The 24,899-nt window shown below is 39.7% G+C and overlaps 1 protein-coding gene across 3 annotated transcripts in view; it reads left to right on the plus strand.

The window, feature by feature from the left end:
• The window catches only part of LOC111871683 (dual specificity tyrosine-phosphorylation-regulated kinase 4), a 559,052-nt gene that overhangs the window by 153,454 nt on the left and 380,699 nt on the right, over positions 1-24,899 (plus strand). Inside the window, exon 1 of one of the 3 annotated variants that reach the window (XM_023864948.2) lies at positions 18,546-19,146. The exons of the other annotated variants lie outside the window; for them this stretch is intronic. Coding sequence (XP_023720716.1) covers positions 18,931-19,146 — 216 coding nt within the window. The 5' untranslated portion in view covers positions 18,546-18,930. Of the gene's footprint in view, positions 1-18,545; positions 19,147-24,899 lie in introns of those variants that run through there. 3 annotated transcript variants of the gene reach the window in all.

Raw genomic sequence — 24,899 nt, forward strand, 5'->3', positions numbered from 1 at the left:
GTGTCCATGTTTCAGCCCCATGCAGAGCTATGCTCCAAATGTAGCATTTCACTAGTTTCTTCCTCAAATTTAAGTCCAATTTGCTGGTAAAAAATTCTTATTCTTGCGAAATGCAGCTTTTGCTTTGGCAATCCTGGATTTAATTTCACTAGTACACCTTCCATCATCTGTTAACAAGCTACCCAAATATTTAAAACATTTCACATTCTCCAGTTGTTTTTGGTCTAAATTCAACTACGAAACAACTTAAAGCAGAATGACGAAAATATTAAATTTGAATTTCTCGCGACGGTAACTCTGAAAAGCAATGTCTTCAGGGACGAAAAGCCATGTAGGTTGGTGGACTGTTACCACCCATTCTGGAGGGTGGGTTTAACAGTTTTATGTTCTTCACAGGTAGCCACTAAACTGATTTACTTACACGTGTGGACTTATACCACATATTGTGCACCACTGTTAAGTCTTGTCAACTGGTGAAGAGTCTCGTTGAGCGGAGAGCCTTCGATTTTTCTCATAGTCTTGCACGAGCCTTTTTCCAGCAGGTGGAGGAACTTTCAACACACGCGTCAATTAACTGATGTTACTTTATTAATGTATATATATATATATATATATCCACTTTATAAACTGTGTCAGTCACAAGGACAAACATTCTTTACACAGTAATCCTAACACCTATGGTTCGCTAAGGACCAATGTCGCGTCCTCTCTCATCCCATATCCATATCTTTCCTTTCCAGTCTTGCCTTACTCGTCTACCATGAAGATGGAAGCAAAAGATTCACCCGAAACGTTGATAGAAATCTACGGACTAAATCGTGTCAATTCTTGGAATTCAGTATTCTTAATTAAATAACAAAAGATGTCTTGTGTTTTGCTCTGAATGACACATACACGTAAAACCGTTCTGTTTGCTGCTGTTGTCACGAGTTATCATTGAATCATCATCTTTCACTGAGAGACTACTGGACTGCGTTATAATCCTGTAAGTTATTTTGACTGAGACTGTACCAAAGTTGAAAGAAGCTAATAGTGATCCCTGCTCATACATTAATGCATCCACAAACGATCTTAGGATATGGTTTAATTCAAGAAAGTAGCCATGCTGTCGACTCATATAAAAGCACATACACGTATATTAGTTTGCTTTCATAGGATGAGATACGTGGGGAAAGTACCGTGTCAGGGACCAGTTCGAGTATAAGTGCAGACACAGATGGGGCAGAAAACTCTGAAGTAGCAGAACTAGGGAGACCTAAGGGGACATGGGACTATAATAAATTAAAAATTATCTTAGAGAAAAGAAATGGACAGCGTGGATTGGATTGATCTGGCACAGGAAATAGTCCAGCTGCTGGCCGTTGTGAAAACGTGAGTCAATCATCAGTTTATAAAGAATTCTATACATTTCTTGAGTAGCTGAGCAACTCTTAGTTCCTCAAGGACTCAACTCATGAGTTAGTTAATTAGTTATCTTGTTCACTCCCATAGTTTATGGCTGTTTTTTTTTTCATTTTAATTTCGGACAACAATATTATAGACACTGGCTGAGGGGGGGGGGCTCAGTGCTAACTAAAAACCGGTGGATAATTCCGCATTTAAATACACTTCAAGTCGATGACATTAATAATAATAAAAATACATCCGTGCCAACTTATGAGTTGGAGTCGGCGCTACAGCGTTTCTGTAGTGTCCTGAAGTGTTATACGATGACAGATGATTGGGAACTATGTAGCTCTTGTCGGAATATTCCTTCATCAAAATGGAAAATAAAACATAGGAACGTAACGAAACATTTTGTATCGATGAATCACTGTAGCTAGACGTTACAACACGACATAGCTGAATGCAAACTTCAGAATAATAGTACGTCATCAATTAGGCTACCGCCAGCTGTTTCGGGGTGGTTCCTATCTCCGCCACGAAACGTGACGTCATCCTTGTTAACAACGTATTCTCAATATGTTATCATCAAGAAATCTGATAGTAAATAACAGTACAACAGGATTAAGGCTAACATTCACTCCGAGTGGCATTTTCTATCGCTCTCCCTGTCTTGCCATTTATAAAGCGTCTGACATACAAACGTGACCGGGAAGAAATAATACCAACAGACGGACTACAGCAACATCGGAGATAGAAGCCGATCATTAAAAGTTGAAATGCGAGTCGCTGTGCTCCATGTCACACACTGTGTTGGTCCAAGTACCTGTTCTTTGACCGGTTTCACTTTAAATAGACTATACTGAAGAAAGGCATCATACGGGGTGTTTCTCGCATGAACGTGAAGAGTGCTTTATTCTCGGCATATGATACCGTGTAGTCTGGAAAATTTTTATAGAATTTTGGTGGAAGTTATTGACTCCATCTTGAAAGTCGAAGATTACAACGTGAAGCAAATATGAAGTAGAGTTTGCTTGAATTTTCCGTCCCGCATAAGGAGACAATAACTTCCTCCGACACATCTTTAAACTCCTACCAGACAACATGGCGTCATAGTAGCTTTCACAGCCACCTCCATGGGAACCTCAAAATACCACACTGTATAACATATCTCCACTTTATATCTGTTAGTAAATTCATATTCTACATGAATCCCATATGACGGAAATCTGAAATTGTCGCTGCACTTAAAACTTCTTTTTTTATATAAAGAATTCGAAAATTGACCACTCGTTTAGTCTCTATGATTAAGACAAGAGATCCGGAAAAGTGACATAAACATAGGTCTATAGTTAGAATATCTCTCATATTCCGCCTAACGCGCAACACTCCTTAAAAACTTGTCTAAAAGTTACTGCATCTACACAATGAATCTTTAAGCCTATTTAAAACCACATTGTACACTACATGTTTCTATCGTCACTGGTCATCATCAGGTGTTTTAAAACTGTTTTGCTGGCGTTTTGTGTTTCTAATGATTGATGTGTAGTCTCATCACACATTCGTGTTTTTCGCCTTGCTGGGTGTTCGCTCCTGCTGCAGTGTGTGCTTAGGATATCACAGCCGTCTCTATAAACAGTTTTAAAACACATGATGATGACCAATGACAGTCGAAACGTGTAGTGTACAATGTGGTTTTAAACAGGTTTAAAAGATTCATGTGTATATGTAGTAAATTTAAATACATTTTTAAAGAAGTGTTGCATATAACATGGGATATCAATGATAATTGTTAATTAATAAACAATGTGTAACAGGATGCTATAATATAACCTTATGGGTCCATAATTTCTTCGCTAAAATGAATTAGGTCTATGTGCCTCTTTATAAAATCAAGCAAATTTTTTAATGTTTTAATTCCTAAGAAATAACGCCGGAAGCAGCGTCATCAGCAGCGACTTGAAGCACAGAGCAAATGATGCTCGAGATGGTTCAAGTTTGTATAGCAACAGGCGTGACCAGTGGTTTGAACGGCTGTTGTACTGCGATGTGGAAAGCAAATGGAAAAACTACCACATTATCACTTTTCCTGGATAGTCTCTTTCCAAAATCAGAGATACCATGTATGCGACCAGAAGACGAGGAAAAAGATGTAAGAAGATGTTGGATGACTTTGGGGACAGAAGAGTATTTGAAAGAGAAAGCTTTAGATCGCATTAAGTGGAGGAACTGTTTTGGAAGAGACTGAGGACCTGTCGTCTGACAGATTACTGATGAATGAATGAATACCTGCGCCATCGCTATCAGGTCATGTAATAACAAATACCTGACACCAAAACTGAGTGATCAACGCTTTAGGTAAGTTTAGGACAATTTGTATCAATGGTTTCTAATTGAGACAGAATGGTAGTAACAATCTTTTTATTGGGAGAAGCTCAGCGCTGTACACCTCGTTGTGACGATCTAACTCATTTGATTAGGTAGACTTAATAGTCAATTAACCTATAGTCTTTACTTGTACGTAGGCAAATATTTACTTCACGTTTTCTGCAGCTGTAAAACAAGAAACAATTCATAGAGCGGCATCCTGACACGGCCTGCATACACAAGGCGAAATCTTAGTTCCAGCCACATGGCGAGATCATGAATTATGTAACCAGGATGACATAATTTCGATCTAGTTCATAAATGTAATCTTTTTTGTAAATTATAAGATGGTAGGAGAGCTCACGATGTAACACTTCCCCTACCATATATCATACAGTTCATCATAAACACAACTCCGGCAGCATGCAACCCGTTGCGTAAGCATAACCACACGGTTTTGAATAAAATATGGTAATACATACATTTGTCACGGTAGCCGAGAGGTCTAAGGCATGTACTGTCTTCGCTCGCTTGGAAACCGGGATCGTGGGTTCGAATCCCACTCAGGGCATGGGTCTTTAGTTTGTGTGTGCGTTTTTCTGTGTTTGTGTACAGGTAGAGGCCTTGCGACGAGCTGATCACCCGCCCAAGGAGTCGTACCGAATGTGTAAGATCTAGAAAAACCGAAGTGAACGGAGAAGTTCATGGAGTAGGCCTAGGCCCACTGGGGCTGTAGAGCCAAGGAAAAAAATACAAACATTTGATGATAGTAATTGAGCACACACTTCTGCAGAACAGTGCAGAATTTTGTTTCTTCTCTAGATACAAGTATAGATTAGGGCGGATAATATTATTTGCTAGAACTGGAAACTTCAGAGAATGTCACAGGGCCAGTTAAACTGAAATAAAACTTTCATCTTTGCCAATAATGTTCTATATCTACATATTCCAGAAAATTTTGACTCCTTTCGTGATACAATTGTCAGTTACGGTTTTGTCGACCTATATGCTGATTAGGCCGGTCACGGTAGCCGAGCGGTCTAAGGCATGCACTGCCTTCCCTCGCTCGGAAGCCGGGATCATGAGTTCGAATCCCATTCAGGGCAAGGATGTTTGGTGTTGTGTGTGTTGTTCTGTGTTTGTGTACAGGTAGAGAGGTCTTGCGACGAGCTGATCACCCACCCAAGGAGTCCTACCGACTGTCTAAACTCTAGTAAACCGAAGTGAAAAGGAAAGTTTCATGGAGGTAGGCCAAGGCCCAAATTGGGGCTGTAGCGCTCAAGCGAAAAATTAGAAGGAGAATTACATGCTCTAGATGAAAACTACCGAATCAATAATTACGATTTTAGGCTTAAGCTGTTTGTAGTAAGATGACATTTACTTCCTTCAACCCTAGCATAAGTACCTAGAGACAAGAAGACAGTTATCATATTTTTGCTTATTCTATGGCGCCTACTAAACTCAAGTCAGCTCTTGCTTAAAAACAATTCCACTTAAGAAAAAATAAAATAAAAGAATATGCACGCGGTAGCGTAGTTGGTCGAGGCACTATGCTACAAGCCGGAAGGTCACAGGTTCAAGTCCCGATGAGGTTACTGGATTTTTTTCAATTGACCTAATCCTTCCAGCTGCACTATGGCCCTGGGGTCGGCTCAGCCTCTAACAGAAATGAGTACCAGGAATATTCTTTTGAATATTCTTGGGAGTAAAGGGCGACCGGCGCGTAGGGCTGACAACCTTGCCGCCATCTATGAGACGATTCTCTGTAAAATGTGGGAGCCTCGACGTCTCACAACCCTATGGGCCTCAACGGCCTATTACAGGGATATCTTTACTTTACTTCTTTTTTATCATTCTTTGGGATGACTTATAACATTGATTCTGGATTGGATGATTGCATTTATTCCACCTTATACGGGCACATTCGCACAGTTCGAGACTACGGGCAATGCTGTGCCATCGCTATTCTTCACAGTTCAAGTTCACCGTTGCACACGCATTGGGATTCTCAATCTTCACTGGTCGTCTCCTGGCAGCGGATTCATCACAGTCTCACTGTCAGTTCAATTCATACATGAAGTCTTCTTGGCACAGCACAGTTCTCTTCCAACTATTGTTCTATACTACCCCCCCCCCTCTTCTGACTGTGCCCCTTTACAACCCATCGGCACGGGCTCCACGGAAAACACAATCTTCTATTCTTAAAAAGCGTGTTTACAGGTCGGTTACCTAGCAATGAACGTCCTTCTGTTGTAGCGTGCGCGTGTGTTGCGGGAAATTGTTTATAAAGTGTCGTTGCCTAGCAATGAGTATAGACGTCACAATATGAAAGCAGTATATGTACTCGGGTATTTATCATCAATAGCTAGTTTCAGTAGTTCTTTATTTGAGGCCTGTCGACTTTTAACATTCACCTTTAGTCCGATCGTAATTTATTAACACGCCAAGGTTTGTTACCACTGATGAAACCTTTCATATCCTTACTTGATGATTTTTTCTCTGGGATATATTTTATAACATTCTTATAACATTCTTAAACATAACATTCTTAAAAAGCGTGTTTACAGGTCGGTTTCCTAGCAATGAACGTCCTTCTGTTGTAGCGTGCGCGTGTGTTGCGGGAAATTGTTTATAAAGTGTCGTTGCCTAGCAATGAGTATTCATTCATTCATCAGTAATCTGTCAGATGACAGGTCCACAGCCTCTTCCAAAACAGTTTCTCCACTTAATGCGATCTTCTGTTTTTGGAAAGAGACTATCCAGGAAAAGTGATAATGTGGTAGTTTTTCCATTTGCTTTCCACATCGCAGTACAACAGCCGTTCAAACCACTCTGGTCACGCTTGTTGCTATACGAACTTGAACCATCTCGAGCATCATTTTCTCTGTGCTTCAAGTCGCCGCTGATGACGCTGCTTCCGGCATCAGTTTTCGGTGTCTCTCTTCGTCTGATGCCTACCCTTTGACCTGTCCAGCAAGGGAGGCCCTGCCAGTAGCTACGCTACCGCTGGTATAGCTCTCAGGGTCCTTGGCATACTCAAACACCCTCACCACGATAAGGTGGAGCCACCAACGAGGGGCAATGAGTATAGACGTCACAATATGAAAGCAGTATATGTACTCGGGTATTTATCATCAATAGCTAGTTTCAGTAGTTCTTTATTTGAGGCCTGTCGACTTTTAACATTCACCTTTAGTCCGATCGTAATTTATTAACACGCCAAGGTTTGTTACCACTGATGAAACCTTTCATATCCTTACTTGATGATTTTTTCTCTGGGATATATTTTATAACATTCACTGCTCTCAGTTAAGATGCAGATATATCAAGCAAAAGAGCAACTTCAACTTCAGTCAGCAGTATTAGCGAAAGAGCACAATGTGCATGCTGAACTCCCTTCCACAAGTCACCTCACCTTATCTTGACCGCCATTTCTAAAATATGGAGCTCCAGGAGAAATTTTAAAGGCTGTATCTCCCAGTAGGCCAAACATAATTCCGAACAATAGTAATATTCAACATACAAGTCCACATACAATGAGTACAAGAATGTAATTAAAATTTTCAATTATAATGAATTCCCTTTGGATCCATCTACTCTCTGTTTCGAAACAAATATTTTACTTGAGATTAATCACATTAAACAAACTTCTATCTTTTTTCTAGAATAAATTCTTATAAAATTTTGCACAAATCTGGCTCTAATGCATAATAACATTTGAAAAATTCAGCTTCGTGGATCATTGAATAATAAATAAACTGGATAAAAACAGGAATCTGACACAAAAGACAGCAATATTATTACCCAGAAAACGATTTAAATTTCATAATTAAGAGTGACAGGTTAGCTCTTTTTAAAGGATGCAACAGAGTAGGTGTCTCCCACCCCCTCACCTGAGGACGGACACAGATCCATTTTCCCAAAGTTGTGTTCTTAAGAATACCGGATGGTGGAAAAAGTCCAAAAACCCAATAATACTAATCAACTTCATGTTATACCGTTTTCGGGACCTTAGGTGCATATTAAAAAATCTTAGACCTATACTACCGAAGAGAGAAGAACTGACAGGTTGGATAAAACTGCAAAATGAGGAGCTTCGTAAATTGGGCTCTTCTCCAAGTATAATTAGAAGTCACTTAGGGTGAAATGGGCATTACATGTAGCGTGTGGGGGAGAAGAGGAATGGGTGGATATTGGTGGGAAAGCCAGAAGGAAGGAGACCACTAGGAAGACCAAGATGAAGGTGGCTAGATAATATTAAAATATATCTTAGAGAGATAGGGTGGGCTAGTATGGACTGGATTATTCTGGGTCAGGATAAGGACCAGTGAAGTGTTCTTGTGAACACAGTAGTGAACTTTTGGGTTCCATAAAAAGCTGGGAAGTTCTTCAGTAGCTTCACAACCGGAGGCTTCTAAAGAAGGGCTCAGCTCCGTGAAGTCAGTTAGTTACTTAGGCCTATACTACAAATACGAAAGATGCATAAATAATTCGCAGTTTGTACGTACCATTCACCTAATGGCGTTCCGCATGCTAATGGAAGTAGCCATACAATCAATGAAAACGAGCAGCGTGCAGTTTACATACAGGCGACAGTGGTGCAGCTGTAGACAGAGAGACGTGCACCTCTCAGTCACACTGCTGTGACCCTGATCAATACACTCTGCTTGTGCATATTCCCTTGGGAAGGCCGCAACATTTCACTGGACCTATCACATTGAGACCACCAAAACAACTGTATGAGTTTATTTCGGTTCAGATGAGATAAAAAGGACCCTCACCAAAATCTCAGGCAAGAAATGTGGAAGTTGCCGAAGAAAGAACATTACAAATGGTTCAAATCTCGCGAAAACGAAAGTCGAGTCTTGAGTATTTAGGATGATGTTACTTATTCTGCAACTTCCGAAGATCGAGAATTCTGAAGAGTTTCTTAGTTTCTTCATTCTTTTCATGGAATTACTGAGAGTTAATCTAGGACAAATTAATTGCATCATTAATCATCATCTTCCCACTCCATTTTGAATTTCATATGCAATTAGAAAACGTCGTTAAATATGTAATGGAATATCAAAGAGAATATGATAAAGTTCACTCTATTGAACACGGCTTCATTGGTGAACATTTATTTTGAAAAATGTGTGTCAATTTATTAATTTGAATATGTCTGTACTTGTTTCACGTAACAACAAACTACTACCAAAAGTGGGTCGAAACGTATCACAGTCGTCAGTTCGGAAATATGTGCGCCAAATTCTCTTCCCTTTGTTCAAGTAGTCAAAGAGTTTTCAGACTAGATGAGGATAGTGAATTAATGATAACAAGAAATTTACAAATGATTAAATGTATATTGAAGCTTGGTAATTTCCACAGTTCTTGAATATGGTCTTAATCTGGTGCATCAATGAGTGTATAATAAATATGTGGGCCGTTACAGGTCAAAAATGCACCAACAAATTAAGATTAAAAATGAATAAACAGTCTTAATTTAATTCCATATTCAAATATGATATACCATCTCAGGGTGATCCATAATATATGAGAAAAACACACTTTCTGTTTTTCGAGGTAGTTCGTAAATATAAAGTTGAAAGCGTTTTATCCACTAAGTGCTTCTTTGTATGACTGCTGTTGCTGGTGCAGCACATGCGCACTGAAAACAGCTTTTCAGTGACTACAGTTCTTAGAACTCAAGTATCGGTTTCTGCATCCACTGAATGTATTGCTTACATGAAGGGGTTTTCACAGCTTCTCTGTGAATAAAGCTTTCAAAAAGCCCTACAAGAGCCTTTTATTTCAAACGTAAGTAATTTATGAAAATGTTAAATTAAACTATTAATTCAGTACTATTCAGTTTGAACCCCAACACTGACTGCAGACTTTGCAGGACTTCTCATTAAATGAAGAAGTTAATCACTGAGTTCAGTTGTGCTCGAATGTAATTACATATAAATAAATCCTTTCCACAAAACTGACCTTCAAATTGTGACTGCAATTTTAACATCTGCAGACTATCACCGGAAATCTTGGTTAATTGGTTAGAATTCTTGCCTCATATTCATGACATCCTGGGTTCCAAACTTAGTTCAGAGATCCTTCTTTCCTAACCGAAGTGTATCGTGAGTTTCTTCAGTCTCTCCAGGAAAAGGCATGGGTATTTTCTTAAAAGATTCCACGATTCTTTCCTTCCAAATTCTTCATAATCACCACACAAAATCTGCTGTGGCTCAATGCTATATAATGTACTCTAAATGATACTGTGATATAACGCCTGAAAGCCGGAATAGTGGAACCAGAGCCATACGTCTGTTGGTGAGCAACGTCTAAGTAAATACTAATTTTCCGTTAAAACGGCTAGCTGAAACACGTTTCCACGGCAATGAGTATGCTGGTATTAATCGAGGCGTTGCCTGGAGATTGTCACACGGTTTCATGACAACGGAGAATAACATAGAACAGTGAACTGTTCTACTTGGTGTTCTATATTCTTTCACCATGAAGTTAGCTCAATCCGCGATTCAGAGATCTAGATAGAGAGAGAGTTCGATCCTCTTCAAGATCCAGACAGCAGTTATCAAGGAGTTCAATGTGTGAGCAGTTATAATTAAATAAAATTGTACGTAATAGAGACGCCCAATAAATCCAATCATCAAATCTAGAACCCACAATTATTAGTCATTCTACCAATGTACGTGAAAATATCGACGTGATGATGATGATTATTATTACGATGGGAAGATCGATTTTCACACTATAGACCTACATACATTCATAACAGTTTGGGCTCTTATGTCTCTATACCGAACATAGACCTCACGCACAACACAACCTGTCTACAACAAAACAAGAATCCGCACATAACCCAAGAAACTGTGCGGAGTAAGAGTGGTATTTAAACTGAAAAATAATAAGTTTTAAATTATTTTAACAAAATTCAACAATCATTTGCAACTAATTTTAACATAATTTTAGAATAATGCACTATAAAATTCAACAGAGTGTAGCAACTACTTAAAAATATTCACCTGACAATAAGGTCATAATGTCGTAATATCTCGTAGAAGCAACAAAAAAAAAATAAAAAAAAAACCTCCGTGGTTTTAGTCCGCAAGTGAACTGTACCGACCGAGCGACCGCCCCTTGTCGACGAAGTTAGTGCCAACTTAAGCGGATAGAGGGTGTCGCGTGGTCAGCGCAACGAATCTCCACGGTCATTAAATTCGATTTTCTGAACCGGATCCGCTATTTCCTTGAAATACGTAGCTTCTCAACTATCCTCATGAGGCTGAGCGGACTCCCTTCCAGACCCACTATTTCTCACAAAATCTGGTAGCGCCAGGAATCGAGCTCGGGACCTCTGGATCTGTAGCCAGAAACTCTGACCACTAGATCACAAAGCAACACTTACTGAGTGTGACAGCGCATGAGTAGTACGCCATTCTACGCGTACGAAAAGCAGTCGCGTCTTCAAGACCGACCTTGGAAATTAAATCACTATATCTCTGCACCTACGCTATAAGGAAGAATCATGCAATGGCAAAATGTTCGAATCCTGATGACCCCTGGGAGTCTGTTTAAATCTACACGGATCTAGGTTAGGCAAGCTACACGACAGACGAACACGAGGTTGACCACGCCTACGCCTCCTCTTCCCTCCCCACACTCTATCGCTCAGGGGCCACTCCGTACCTGCAAAGTAAATTACTGCACAAACCTGGACGTAAGTTGGCGAATAGCCACACACAGCTGGAGACAGAGCTGATAAACTGCGGTGTTGTGAGCGTCCTGTGTCATCACCATTTTTGATAATTATATACCTCGCGAATGAGCCCAAAATTCCTGATTCCCACTTTAAATATCTACCGCCTCTCCAGATGTCGCGGGTTCGTTTCCCGATATCTTTGGATTTTTTAATTCACCTAAGCCTTCCAGTCACAATATGGTCCTAGAGTCGACACAGTCTCTAACATAAATAAGTGTCAGGAATTCTCCCAGGGGTAAATGGCAGGGGGCTCATAAGGTTGATAATCTCACCACCATCTGTGAGCCGGTTAATGTGGAAGCCTCAACGTCTCACAAACATATGGGCCTCTAAAGCCTGTTACAAAGATAGCTTTATCTTTACCTCAAAAACTATGCGAGATTTTGGGTTCTCACGGCGGTGATTGAAGATTTCTGTCTTCTGGAATATGATGACGTATCCTCTAGTGGGTGTATATCGACGTTTCAGGGGAATGTACTTCCTTCATATCCAGAACAGAAATTTGTTAACAACACTGTATCGCATTGCGGGAGGCAGCCATCTTCAGAGTCATCAAGGTGAGGACTTCGAATCTCAAATTATCTCCTAAAGATAGGCTACTCAACGCAGCGTTCTTAGATTCGAAGACCTTCTACTGAAGAAATCTAAATTACTTATCTCTAAAAGTTTGTGACGATGGTATATGTAAGGACATTATACAAATTCATGTTTTATTGTTTAAAAACTTTTCGAAAATGGAATCTGTCTCCGTCTTCAGGTAAAAGCCTTCTCAGTTAGGTGCAATCCATAGAATTAATCCTTATCTCAGGCTTTTACCTGAGGACGGAAATACAGTCCAGTCTCCAAAATGTTATTTTTAAACAAAAAGAAACAACACGATGGATAATGTCGAAAATTCAATAGCTATACTTTTCCTTTGGCTTTCCGCCCTTATCTCCTGGAGACAATGGTACGTAGTACGTTCCTTCGAAAGTGGTAAACATCTTCAGACTGCATGACTTGATATCCTACAGAACCACAGCCTTCACTTAAAAAATTATATCTCGAATTTGACTATGTAAGACCCAGAGAGAGTTTTGATGGCTTTCCACTCCCAAAAGTATAAACTACTTTAGACAAGCATTTATATGACAGTATTTTTATTATTAATATTATTAGTGGTTTGAGACTGAGTCCACTTGGTACTGCGGCCACAATTGGCCAATTGCACCCGCCCCAAATGATATATGGTGATTGTGGAACAGTCGGTAGGGTAAGAACTGGCAGGGGAAACCAAAGTACTCGGAGAAAACATGCCCCAGTGCCACTTTGTCCACCACAAATCCCACACGGCCTGACGCGGGCTCGAACCTGGACCGCCGCAGTGGGAAGCCAGCGACTAACCGCCTGAGCTATGGAACTGGCCGCCATGAGAGCACTGGCACTGTGTGATGCTCGTCAAGGGTAAACTGGCTAAAAGCCTTCCAACACGCACCCAAGACGGCCCGGAAAGTAATGTTAAGGCTATTATAGGGACTGCCTCTACTTGCAATTGATATCATCATCATCATCTGAGTGATTCAGGAAAATTGTGGGAAACCCTGGGTCTGGCAGGCCTGCAGGTAGAGGCGAGGAGCGAATACTAGGAAATATGGGATACCGTTACAGGTGACGCTTCCGGTGTGCGAGGCTATACATATCTCGCACAGCGGAGTGGGAGACATGGAACCGTCTCCCGTCGGATATCTGCAGGAAAACTGACCGGTGTGAGTGAGCATGTAGATCCGTTATGTTGTGTTTCACGTGGCCGCTCGGCCGAATTACATGCAGGATACGGATGTTAGTAGTCCCGGAAATAATAGGATTCACAGTTTGGATTTCCGGCTCTTGGATTCTGGAGAGGGATCAATGCGATGATTAGAAGTTCCAATCTGCATTTTCATCACCAAGCAAGAATATAAATTAATAATTATAGGCCCATTATTTAGTGATAATTTCTGTTTACACGTTTGGATAATAGGCCTACACATTTCTCCTGTGTTCAGTTTATCACATATAGCCTCAAAACATTCAAGTTGTTCAATCTTCAATTATTAAAATATAGATATATTTAGATTGCGGTCTTGATGTGTCGCCCTAGAGTTTAGTATACATTAGCCAGTGTTTTGGAGGAATGTGTTTCCTGCATTCTTAAGATTGCAACAGGTTCCTCTGAAAGGTCGGTAAATATCTACCAGGCTGCACGGCGTTCTACCTTAGAAGATAATTATCTTCTATCAAAATGACCTTGTGCTCTCATTTCGGCTGCCTGCGTGGAATTACACAAGAGTATCATCAAATTACTCCTATTTTCCGGATATAAGAATCTTCTTTATAGACACATAGGGTTTGGAGTTCTCACAGCGGTGAATATGAAAGTTGTATCTTCTGGGATATAACACAACACCGTGTAGTCGGTTGAAGAATTCTGCTTGTTACATGTTTCAGGTTGATTTTTTGCTTGGCTTATACTTGGACCCTGATGATGGAGGCGATACGTGCTTCCGAAACCTAGTTTTCTTTCAACGGACTATATGGCGTTGTGTTTCAGAAGACAGAAATCCTACTAGGGACACTTTGTAGGATTTCTTGGAGAGTTAATATGAGCCGTAGAAAGGTCTCTGCCTACAAAGGACGACAAAAAACAGTAAAAACATGGACATATTCAAGCCGGGAAGGGAACCCGTATCCATAATCCCGGTGTTTCGGCGGAAGACGACTGCACACGATATATACTACGCGGGTCCTGCCACCCTCAGTGGTCCTTCCTGCCAGATGAAGTTATTTTCATGTAGTATTTAGTGTTTAGGATCTTGACAACTACAATAGTGACCGGCTGATTACTCGATATTTTAAATCTGGAGAAACATAAATTCTAAACTTGAGTATCTTATAAAAGATAAATTTACTCGGAACAATGAGTGACTGTACTGACGAGCCCCAGCATCAATTTATCCGACACTCAGTGTTTAAAGAACACAACTGATTATCGATAATAAATAAGTACGATTATTATTCACCAATCATCTTCGTATCGTAACACTGGAGACGTTTCAGGTATGTTTATTAAGAAAACTAAGCAAGATAAAGGGAACCTCCGTGATTTTAGTCCGCAAGCGAACTATACCGACCGAGCGACCGCCGCTTGCCGGCGAAGTTAGTGCCATCTTTTGAGGATAGAGGGTGTCGCGTGGTCAGCGCAACGAATCCCCACGGCCATTAATTTCGGTTTTCTAGACCGGTACTAAGCAAGATACCATACTGAAAAAATTAATATGAGACATATCAAGAATTCACTAAAGTTTTAAGGGAGATAACGAAGTAAATTTGTATAATATATAGCAACACCAGGAATGAAGTTACATGGGGCATATAAGGAGAAAGAAAACAAGAAAATCGCTCAGAATAAGCCTTAGAGCTAAATTAAAAAGAACAAGTGACTTATGGTTACGAATGCTCTGTAAATTTTACAGGAATCTTCAGTCTCTATTTTTTAACCTTAAATTAATTTTAATGTTTACTAACAAGTTTTTAAAGGTTCGCGACGCACGCTACGTACGCTATGTTCGCTATACGAACAGAAAAATATCTCCCTTTATTGTCAATGTGACTGGCCACACAGACTTCCGTACGCTACGTACGCTATGTTCCATATGTTACCTGCGTCGCAGAGTGTACACAGCGTACGTAGCGTAGCGCTCTGTGTGGCCGAACCTTAAGAGTAGTACAACTACTGTGTTTCTGGACATTATCCATCGCTCTGTTCCTGTTTAAAACACAGGCACTTTAAATGAAAACAGTACGACAGATTATGTCCAGGAACACAGTAGTTGCAGTAATATAACACTGTCATAAAAGTTAGAACTTACAGAGATACTGGGTTTTCGGACTTTATCCATCGTCCTGGTTCTTTTAAGATAACTAAGAAAAACACGACGTTTCCGAAACTGGATCTGTTTCCGTCCTCAGGTGAGGGGAAAACGCCTATTCTGTTGGGTCCCTTGGAAAGAGCTGGCCTCAATCACTGGACCTAGCCTGGATCAATCGTCCAGTTATTGAGGCTAGCTCTTTCTAACGGACCCAACAGAATAGGTCTTTTTCCCTCACCTGAGGACGGAAACAGATCCAGTTTCGGAAACGTCGTGTTTTTCTTAGTTATCTTAAAAGAACCAGGACGATGGATAAAGTCCGAAAACCCAGTATCTCTGTAAGTTCTAACTTTTATGACAGTGTTATATTACTGCAACTACTGTGTTCCTGGACATAATCTGTCGTACTGTTTTCATTTAAAGTGCCTGTGTTTTAAACAGGAACAGAGCGATGGATAATGTCCAGAAACACAGTAGTTGTACTACTCTTANGGATCAAATGTGGTGATTCTCTAATTGTAGAGTTATTAAAACAATACATATAACAAATTGTAATATCAATATTATATTGTCTATTAATGCAAACTGGATATCCACAAAAGGAAGACATGTTACATGTCGGAATATATTTTTGTAACGTGTTTTTTTTTTTTCAAATTTGGGCACGAAGCTTTATGTACATAATGCTGTAACCAAACAACGGGCTACTTACAATGAACTTGGCAAATGTGTTATGCTGTGATTATGCAAATACGGACAGAGTCTTAGTACGAGTAATTCTAGTCGTCAATACGAGTTCCGCCGTTGCTAATCCAAGAAAAATTTTGGGGAGATTATAACAATAACAACAGTAAATTTAATGATAATATTGAAATTAATAACTTATTAATATTTTATTCATCATCATCTGAATCAATGATTTTCCAACGTATGTCGCTCGCAGCGTTCTTGGGATATTAATACTTTTGTGTCCCACTAGATTCATAAGAGTGAAATAAATTTATAATAAATGTACGCGAATTTTAAAATAATTTCATTTATTGTATAAAAATTTTGAATTCTCGTAAAATAGAAAGATACTGAACGTTTATTACAAATATTGATTTCAAATGTATATGAAAATTCCGTGATTTCCAAAATTTTATCGTGGTGTCCTCTTTTCAGCTCAGTAGGCCCTGTTCACAATCGGAGTCCAGACGAATTCAGGCACTTTTCGTCACAATTGTTGTAACATCGCCAACAATAGTAACTGCTACTAGCATTATTATCAATTTCTGGTGCCAAGACTCAGATATAAGTTTATTTTCATGCTTAAACTTATTATTAAGATATACTCAAATACCGAAAATAATGAGATGTTAACAATTGTTGATATTTAGTTCTCATTTTGTTTTATACATAATTCTTCTCCTCAAAACCTCGTGGTGCAGTTGGGAAAAGCTTGCGGCACGCAGAATGCGAATCGAGGATCCAGATAATGGCAGAATTACATAAAGAGCAACATAAAATATCGTCATTACTTTTATCGTCTCGTCTTCGTTTTCGCATGCATGCAATAGCGAAGTAAAGCACTGACTACAAGTGATCAACTTCCTTCACAATATCTTTCTCTATTTTACCTTTGTGAACGTAAACATGGCTTAGGTCTTAAGACCTGTTCGTTTAAAGCTGAAGTTATTCTCGAACTTTCCAACTTTTCCTGGTTTTTCCTGAATCCTGTCGTCCACGGGGATGGTACTGAAAAGCCAGTCTGGGTAAGCGTCTTCAGTCCATTCTTTCCAGGTGGTCTAAACAGCTTTTTGATATAGTTTTATGTCTTCTGTTACATTGCTCACTTTTAACCTCGTACGAATGTCAAGGTTTCTCTGTAGATGCAATTTTGCGAGGCCTAGCAATGTGTCAAAAATATCATTCGTGCAGCTTCCGGTTTTTGTTTCTCTTTACAAGAATATAATAATTTAAATAAGTGTATGTTTCTGATGCAACCACATGTATTAAGAAAGATCGCATATTTTTAACATGTATATGGGGTGTACTAAAGTTGGCACTAACTTCGCCGACAAGCGGCGGTCGATCTCTCGGTATAGTTCGCTTGCGGACTCAATCCACGGAGTTCGTTTTGTTTGTTTATATGAGGGTACAACATCGACCCCGGAGACCTATATTCCGGCCTGTATCTTATGGTATTTCTTCAGCCTCTACGGACAAATATTGAGATAATTCCTGTAAGCAATGACTTTATCACAGCGCCGCTTTCTCTACATGCCAGTCACAAAACACGCTATTCAGCAAGCTCAGGAAGATGTCATAAATTATAACTTACAATTATAAATTAATTTACATGAACAAAGCATCACTTGCTTTTTCTTAATTATTGTCATGTCAAAAATCAAAATGTTTGCAAAATTTTGTTTTTCTTTCTATTTATTTGATGCTTCAACCAACCACGACATAAAGGCGTATATGGGAGTGGATGTATAGCTCCACCGTGCTTAATCTCGGAACTAGATGGAGCTTAATGGTGAGCTTCGCGCCCCGGCTTCTTTATCCTCAAGGAATAATCCATCGGAACCCAATACATAGGATGCTGGGTGGACGCCAGTACCTGTATGGTTAATATGAAATAGAGAAAAATCCCTTGCCACTGCAGGGAATCGAACCCACGCCGACCATCCCGTATTCGATCGCTATACTGACTGAACTGTCCGATGTTTTAACCCAAATAGCAAAAAATTAAAATAATAATTACTTATTTACGGCCATCAATCACATAAACAGAAAGACCTCCGTCTCCAGTAAGTCGAAACGGAACAAATACAAAAGGGCAGAGCTGTCAATACGGCATGACAAACCCAGTATCGATAAGAGGGAAGAGGAGAGGAACAACTCAGTTGTAAACTTGTGAATGTTAACCTAACATCAGTTAATAGATGATATTATTTGAACCTTCTTCCGGCATCAGCACGGTGTTTGCATTTTTAACACCAGTGCTACAGAGTAAGAAGGGCATTAGTAGAGCTTTATGTTGTAACCGCTTGTTGGCATTTCAAGCCTGTAGATGCAAGCAAAAGGTGATGGCGCACGCGCCGTGTATGTTGCCTGCCAACCAGGGGCAAGCACGAGCGGCTAGACCGGCTACAGCTTGTATCCAATATAATATACGCGGAACGGCTTTTGGCGATGACTTTAGACACTAGGAGATCTTACAGTGGTAGTGTATGTATCAGAATTACATCATCATTCGTAATTTCCATTTACAAAACTTCTTGATAGGCGGTAATAAAAATACACGGTGATTTGTTCTTATTTTCATCATCAGTTGCTTGTCACATGAAGTGTAAGTTGTAGGCAAAGGCGCGGGAGAAACACGTTTACTTGTGAAACAAAGTTATTACTAATGTCACGTGACATCTGACGTTACATTCGACTACTTGTTTTCGGTCAGTGCGGACAATTATTTGTCAAGTTAATTAAAAACTAAACAACGATTATGTGGTGTCTTAAGGAAAATTGAAGGAATCGTCATAAAGTTACATGGCAATCATTATTGTGACCAATCCGACGCCAAGGAACTGTGATAACGAGTCAGATCGAAGGCAACATTCGTTTGGATCTGCATCCGTGTCAGTGACAGTGACCAGGGCTTCAGCATCGGCGTCTCCGAGAGCTGGTGGAGGACGAGGCTCCAGTAGTAAGGTCTGCCCCTTCCTCTGGAGGTGCGGGTCTGTTTCAACTGTCAGCAGCAGTGTGGTAAGGCATTACGCTTGTCGCCTGCTTTAGTTATACGGCGTAGTGTGAGAAAAGACAATATTATGAATGACCTACAAAGAGAATGAAAAGCTGTAGTGTCACGTATTAAGCTACTATAAGGTGATCGTAAATTTGTCCCCGTGTTTTAACTAATTAAGCTCTACAACATGAAGGCGTGTGTGGGAGCGGATGTATAGATCCACGTTTTCTTGACCTCGGCACTCATAGGAGGTGAATAGTCAGCTTCACGCTCCATTCGCATTAATTAAGCACCACACCATTCTTGACCTCAACACTAGATGGAGGTGAGTGATTAACTTCGCGTTCTGGCATGTTTAACTCCAAGGAAATAGTCCTCGGTACCCATTGGACAGTAGGATAGGTGGGCCTCAGAACCGATCTAGACGTTGGGGAGTGGAGAAAAATTTTTGCCTCTGTCGGTAATTGAACTCCGGCCATCCAGCCCATAGACCGTCACTACACCGACTGTGCTATGTCAGCTACACGGTGAAGTTACATTACAATTTAAGATATCTGTACATAATAGATTAAACGAAAACGAATATGTGATCACAATTAAGGGAAATCTGGTGCTTTCTGAACCCAGTTATGGTGAATGAACCTCCTTGTTGCTTACTGCAAGATTTACATTAAAACTTACGTATCAATTAGAACTCGTACCAGCTCTAGTGCCGCTTAATGAACTTAATAAGATATTCTCCTGTGTTACATTTCTCCCATTCTTAGCTTATAAGCATGTGACTTTGAAAGCGACATGAACTGCACTAATTTCGTTTGAAAAACGACTACTTAATTTTGTATTACATATTTCGTTGTTAAAAACAACTGGCAAAGAAATACAACCCTTTCTCTTCTTATGGTCATCTTTCTCTGCGTAATTATGTTTCTCGGTACTTGGATTGGATACATAAACAAGAAGTTCTGGGAAGAATTTATCGCTTACTTCTCTTTGATACGACAAGAACCGCATAGAAAACGATTTCAAATAAATCTTCTTTGTCCCGGGAACGTCCTTACCAAGTTGTTGCCTAGCAACGATAGGAGGACACATAAACAGACCCACAGACTCTCCTATGATAGCACATGGACCTCACAGAAAATGATGCCTGTAACAATTCTATTGTTGTGTGTATTCGTTACAGAGTGAACATGTTTACCGAGCTGTTGCCTAGCAATGAAAGGAGGGTTACACATGCAGACACAGAGTTTTATGAAAGGGATTATGAAGTACGTCCCTGAAATAGGCTCAGGTGTCATGATATACATACCAAGTTTCTTAAAGATTGGTTCAGACACTCAATAGATAATGGGGAGGACAAGAGGACATACAGCTAGAACGGAGATCGCATAAGCCTACTTTAGGAAGTGAGTTTACATACAGCAAAAAATGTATTTTATTAAAAAGAATTACTTCTGCAGCTTGCCTAGCTGTAAATCTCCAAGGGGCTACATATGTTAATATAGACAAAATCTTTTAATACCAGTATCAGCCGATTTCTCAGTCGGTAGAACAGTTTATTCCGGTACCATCTGCTCGCTATCCAGATAGTCTCCATTAATAATGAAGTTTTATAAAACTCCGTCAGTAATTCTATTACATCTTTCATTTATGTGTAATGAGTTTTAAAGCCAGCAATATAAATTCAATATTTCAAAACTTACGAATTGTAAATAATTGACTGGAATTTATACATCGTCTATTCTTCATATTTCTGCTACATTCTTTGAGACTGACGTAACATAACAAATTCTAAGATAGAAAATATTATCCTATAGAATATACACTGAATAAACATTAATGATATTGAAGAAAGCAGTCTTCTGGGATTTGGCACCGTGTAGGCCTATATGTGGTGTTAACCGACGTTTCAGAGGAACGTATCGCCTCCATCTTCAGGGTAGAAGAAAAAATATAAGAAATTTGCAAGCGAGGAGACCGTGAGAACCGGTAAAAGCAGACTCTGAAGATGGAGGCGATACGTTCCTCTGAAACGTCGGTTAACACCACATATACACGGTGCCAAATCCCAGAAGACTGCTTTCTTCATAGTCACCGCCGTGAAAGCCTCAAATCTTACATTAATGATATTATCTTACATTTTGTAGGTTCTCGTAAATGTATTTTGAAAACACGCTGTGTAAGACTTCCATTTTAAAATATTTTCGCCTTCATGCTGCCTTTAACTGAGCACTTAAAATTGTTGAATCTTCTTCGCATCAGACGCTGTGGACAATATTGCCTGTACAATAATACTGCTTTCTACAAGTCTCTAGTTCAATGCAGTAAAGGCTTGCTTCAGAATATGGTAGCTCCTCAGCAGCTAATGAAGTTCTTCCAATTATATTCGGGTCTTCACAACACCTTGTCACTGGGCTTTATCCTATTCCAATTTATATCTTAACACTCTATTATTTTAAGATTTGTTTTAATTTTACTCTCCGATTTGCGTCTAGCTCTCCAAAGTGGTCGCGTCCCTTCAGTTGTTCCGGCTTTTCTTTTGCAAATTTTCCCTTCTCCCATGTATGATACATGTACCGCCAATCTTATTATAATTGTATGATAAAAGACGAAGATTAAAACGTATGAATCTAATTATTTTGTGAGTGTCTCCATTCTGTTAATAGTTCTTCGCTCTGAAGTAAATATATTCTCCTCAGGATCTTTTTCTCGGGTTCAATATAGGTACTTCTCTTAGGGCAAGAGACAAACTTTCACAACGATGTAAAACAACAGCAAAATTATAGAACTATTAAAGCTATCCCTGTAACGGCAGTTATGAGACGTCGAGGCTCCCACATTTTCTAGACATTCGTCTCACAGATGGCGGTGAGGCTGTCAGTCTTCCGCGCCGGGCGCCCTTTACTCTCACGAATATTCCTGGTACTCATTTCTGTTAGAGGCTGAGTCGGGCTCAGGACCATAATGTGGCTGGAAGGATTAGATCAATTGAAAAATCCAGTAACTTCATCGGTAATTGAACCCTCTACCTTGTGGCTTGTGGCACATTGCCTCAACCAACTATGCTACCGCGTGTCTCTCCTATTATTATTATTATTATTATTATCTGCCCTTCTGCCCTGGAAATTGTTGGTCTCCGAGTTCCTGCTCGGTATATCAGAGATTTTGCATTGTTCAATGTTTGCCCTTTATTTAAGAATTGTCCCTCTGCTAGATGCGCAGCAGCTGCTAATGTTGTCTGCAGGGAGGTTGACGTATTCGGAGCCAGGAACGTTCTACCCAAACAAATTTTAAATACAGTATAACTGTTAGTATTTTTATTATTAGCATGTTCAGTAAAGCAAAATGAATTACTTAATTTTCCTCTGAAAATCTATACTATTCAATTCTTAATTAAATATTAATGTTTCATTCCTCTATTTGTAATAGCACTTAGTTTAATGATAATGAATTTATTATTACTGTTATAATTATCACTTATTTGTTTGTTTACTTTTACTTTTATTCATTATTATTTCTTCCAATTACTTAACTGTAATTTGTATTTGACTTTTAATAAGTTTGTATGTAATGTAATTCAGTCATCTACACTGTGCTGAGTCTGTAATTGGCCTTGTTGCTGTTGGCTCAGCACATAAATAATAAAGAATTGAACTGAATTATTAATACCCGTATTATAATAACCGTCCGCCAGACATGTTCTACACGGAATATTTCGACTTGTGTCTGTATTAATTCACATCTTACAAGAATCAAGGTTTAAGTATAAATGAGATTCATCAGAGCTGGCTAACTAGAAATGGATTTCCATTGCTCAAATTGCAAAGGTTACAATTATTGCTTTCAGGCCACATTCAGCAACTGCCATTCATTCTGCTATTCCATATTCTCTTTGAAGTTCCATTGCATATAGAGAAATCCATTTATTTTTGCATCTTCGTGGAGTTGTTACAGAATTGAAAACGCCTACTAATTTATTCACTGCTAAACTGAATCCGATACCGTGCTTCTGTTTTCTGTTGTTAGGATACAAGAAAAGTTGGCCCTCAACTGACATGAATACGTACTCGTATATACAGCCCATACCAGGGTGACATCAGGCAGACCTGTAGAAAATCGCATATGCCTATCTGTCTTTTCTTATTTACAAGTAGCTCTAAAATAAGGAAACTGGGATTCAGAACTCATGGATTCTGAAAGAAGTGTCTATCACGATAAGAAGCTTTCACAGTTCCAGCGGCCGACAATGACAGAATCGTAACAAACCATGGTGACGCTTTACAGAACGTACGTAGTACGCGCGTTTATTTATTCTTGGCCGAGTGAGCGATGCTTTCTGTAACTCATTCCTCGTATATACTACCATAGTCAATAAGTTCGTGTACTGGCCGAAAAGCATCATTGCAGTGCACTACAGCGGATAGATTGAGGCATGATATGATGACTTTTCAGTTCATCTATCGTCACAACAAGAGGCAGTTGCGTGCAAATAGTGCAAGCAGAACTACGGCCTCTATTGTGAACTGCAGTTAGATTCAAGTGGCGGAAGTCGAAAATGTGGCAGTTTGAACAACGGGCAAAAATCAAGTTCTGTCAAAAGAAAAAAAAACACTAGGCAAATCCCCTAGCGAAACATTTGGCATAGGAAGAATTGGCTGTTGCTACACAACAACGCCCCTGCACATCGCTCTGTTCTTGTCCAAGAGGAACTAGCAAGGTAACAGGCCACCGTTTTGCCACACCCTCCGTACTCACGTGATCTCGCACCATGCGATTTCTTTCTCTTTCACCTCTTGAAAGCAAAGCTGCGTGGTCGTAGATTTCAGTCGTCCGAGGAGGTCGTCAATGCCACAAGAGATGCCGTACGGGAATTTCCTGCGAATATGTTTCAGCAATGAAGAAAGCAGTCTTCTGGGATTTGGCACCGTGTATATGTGGTGTTAACCGACGTTTCGGAGGAACGTATCGCCCCATCTTCAGGGTTGAAGAAAAAGTATAAGAATTCTGCAAGCGACAACACCGAAACGTCGGTTAACACCACATATACAAGGTGCCAAATCCCAGAAGACTGCTTTCTTCATAGTCACCGCCGTGAAAGCCTCAAATCTTACATGTTTCAGCAATGTTTTCGGCAGCTATATCAGCGTTGGCAGACTTGCATAGCGGCCAACGGCAACTATTTTGAGGGCCGATGTGGATCTGTGTAAGTGTATGTGAATACGTTGTGATAGTATTATGCGGCAAAACCACAGTCCACGAACTTAATGACTGTACCAAGTATAGCTTGCAAAGATATTATGACCAATCTCCATAGTATGCATCCTGTTGTGTGTCATACATATAAAAGATATAAGATATGTACGGTGAGGACAGTCTACACAACAAATAAAAACAAAATGTTGACACGTCAGTGTCTATTTTGTTGTTCTTTCAGAAATATTGTTATGTAGACTGTCCTTACTGTATCCTATATTATGACCAATGACTTGGAAAGGACGTAAAAGAAAGAGTTCGTGGCCATATTTGAGGTTCTGCCGCGGCATTTGACTGGAGTTATCAAAGAAAACCTCGAAAACTCCTTAGGATAGTACTATCGGGAACGAGATTTGAACCCATGTCTTCCCGAATACAGATCATGCTTGCTACGTACTTGAAAATGACTTCTGTTCTGCTCGTATTATATTCATGTCATGTGTAAATAATGATTTTGACTGCGGTGTATGGGTGCGAAACTTGGTCTCTCACATTCAAGGAAGAACATAAAGAGAAGGAA

The sequence above is a fragment of the Cryptotermes secundus genome, unplaced genomic scaffold, assembly GCF_002891405.2.
Source record: "Cryptotermes secundus unplaced genomic scaffold, Csec_1.0 scaffold262, whole genome shotgun sequence".
Taxonomy (NCBI): domain Eukaryota; kingdom Metazoa; phylum Arthropoda; class Insecta; order Blattodea; family Kalotermitidae; genus Cryptotermes; species Cryptotermes secundus.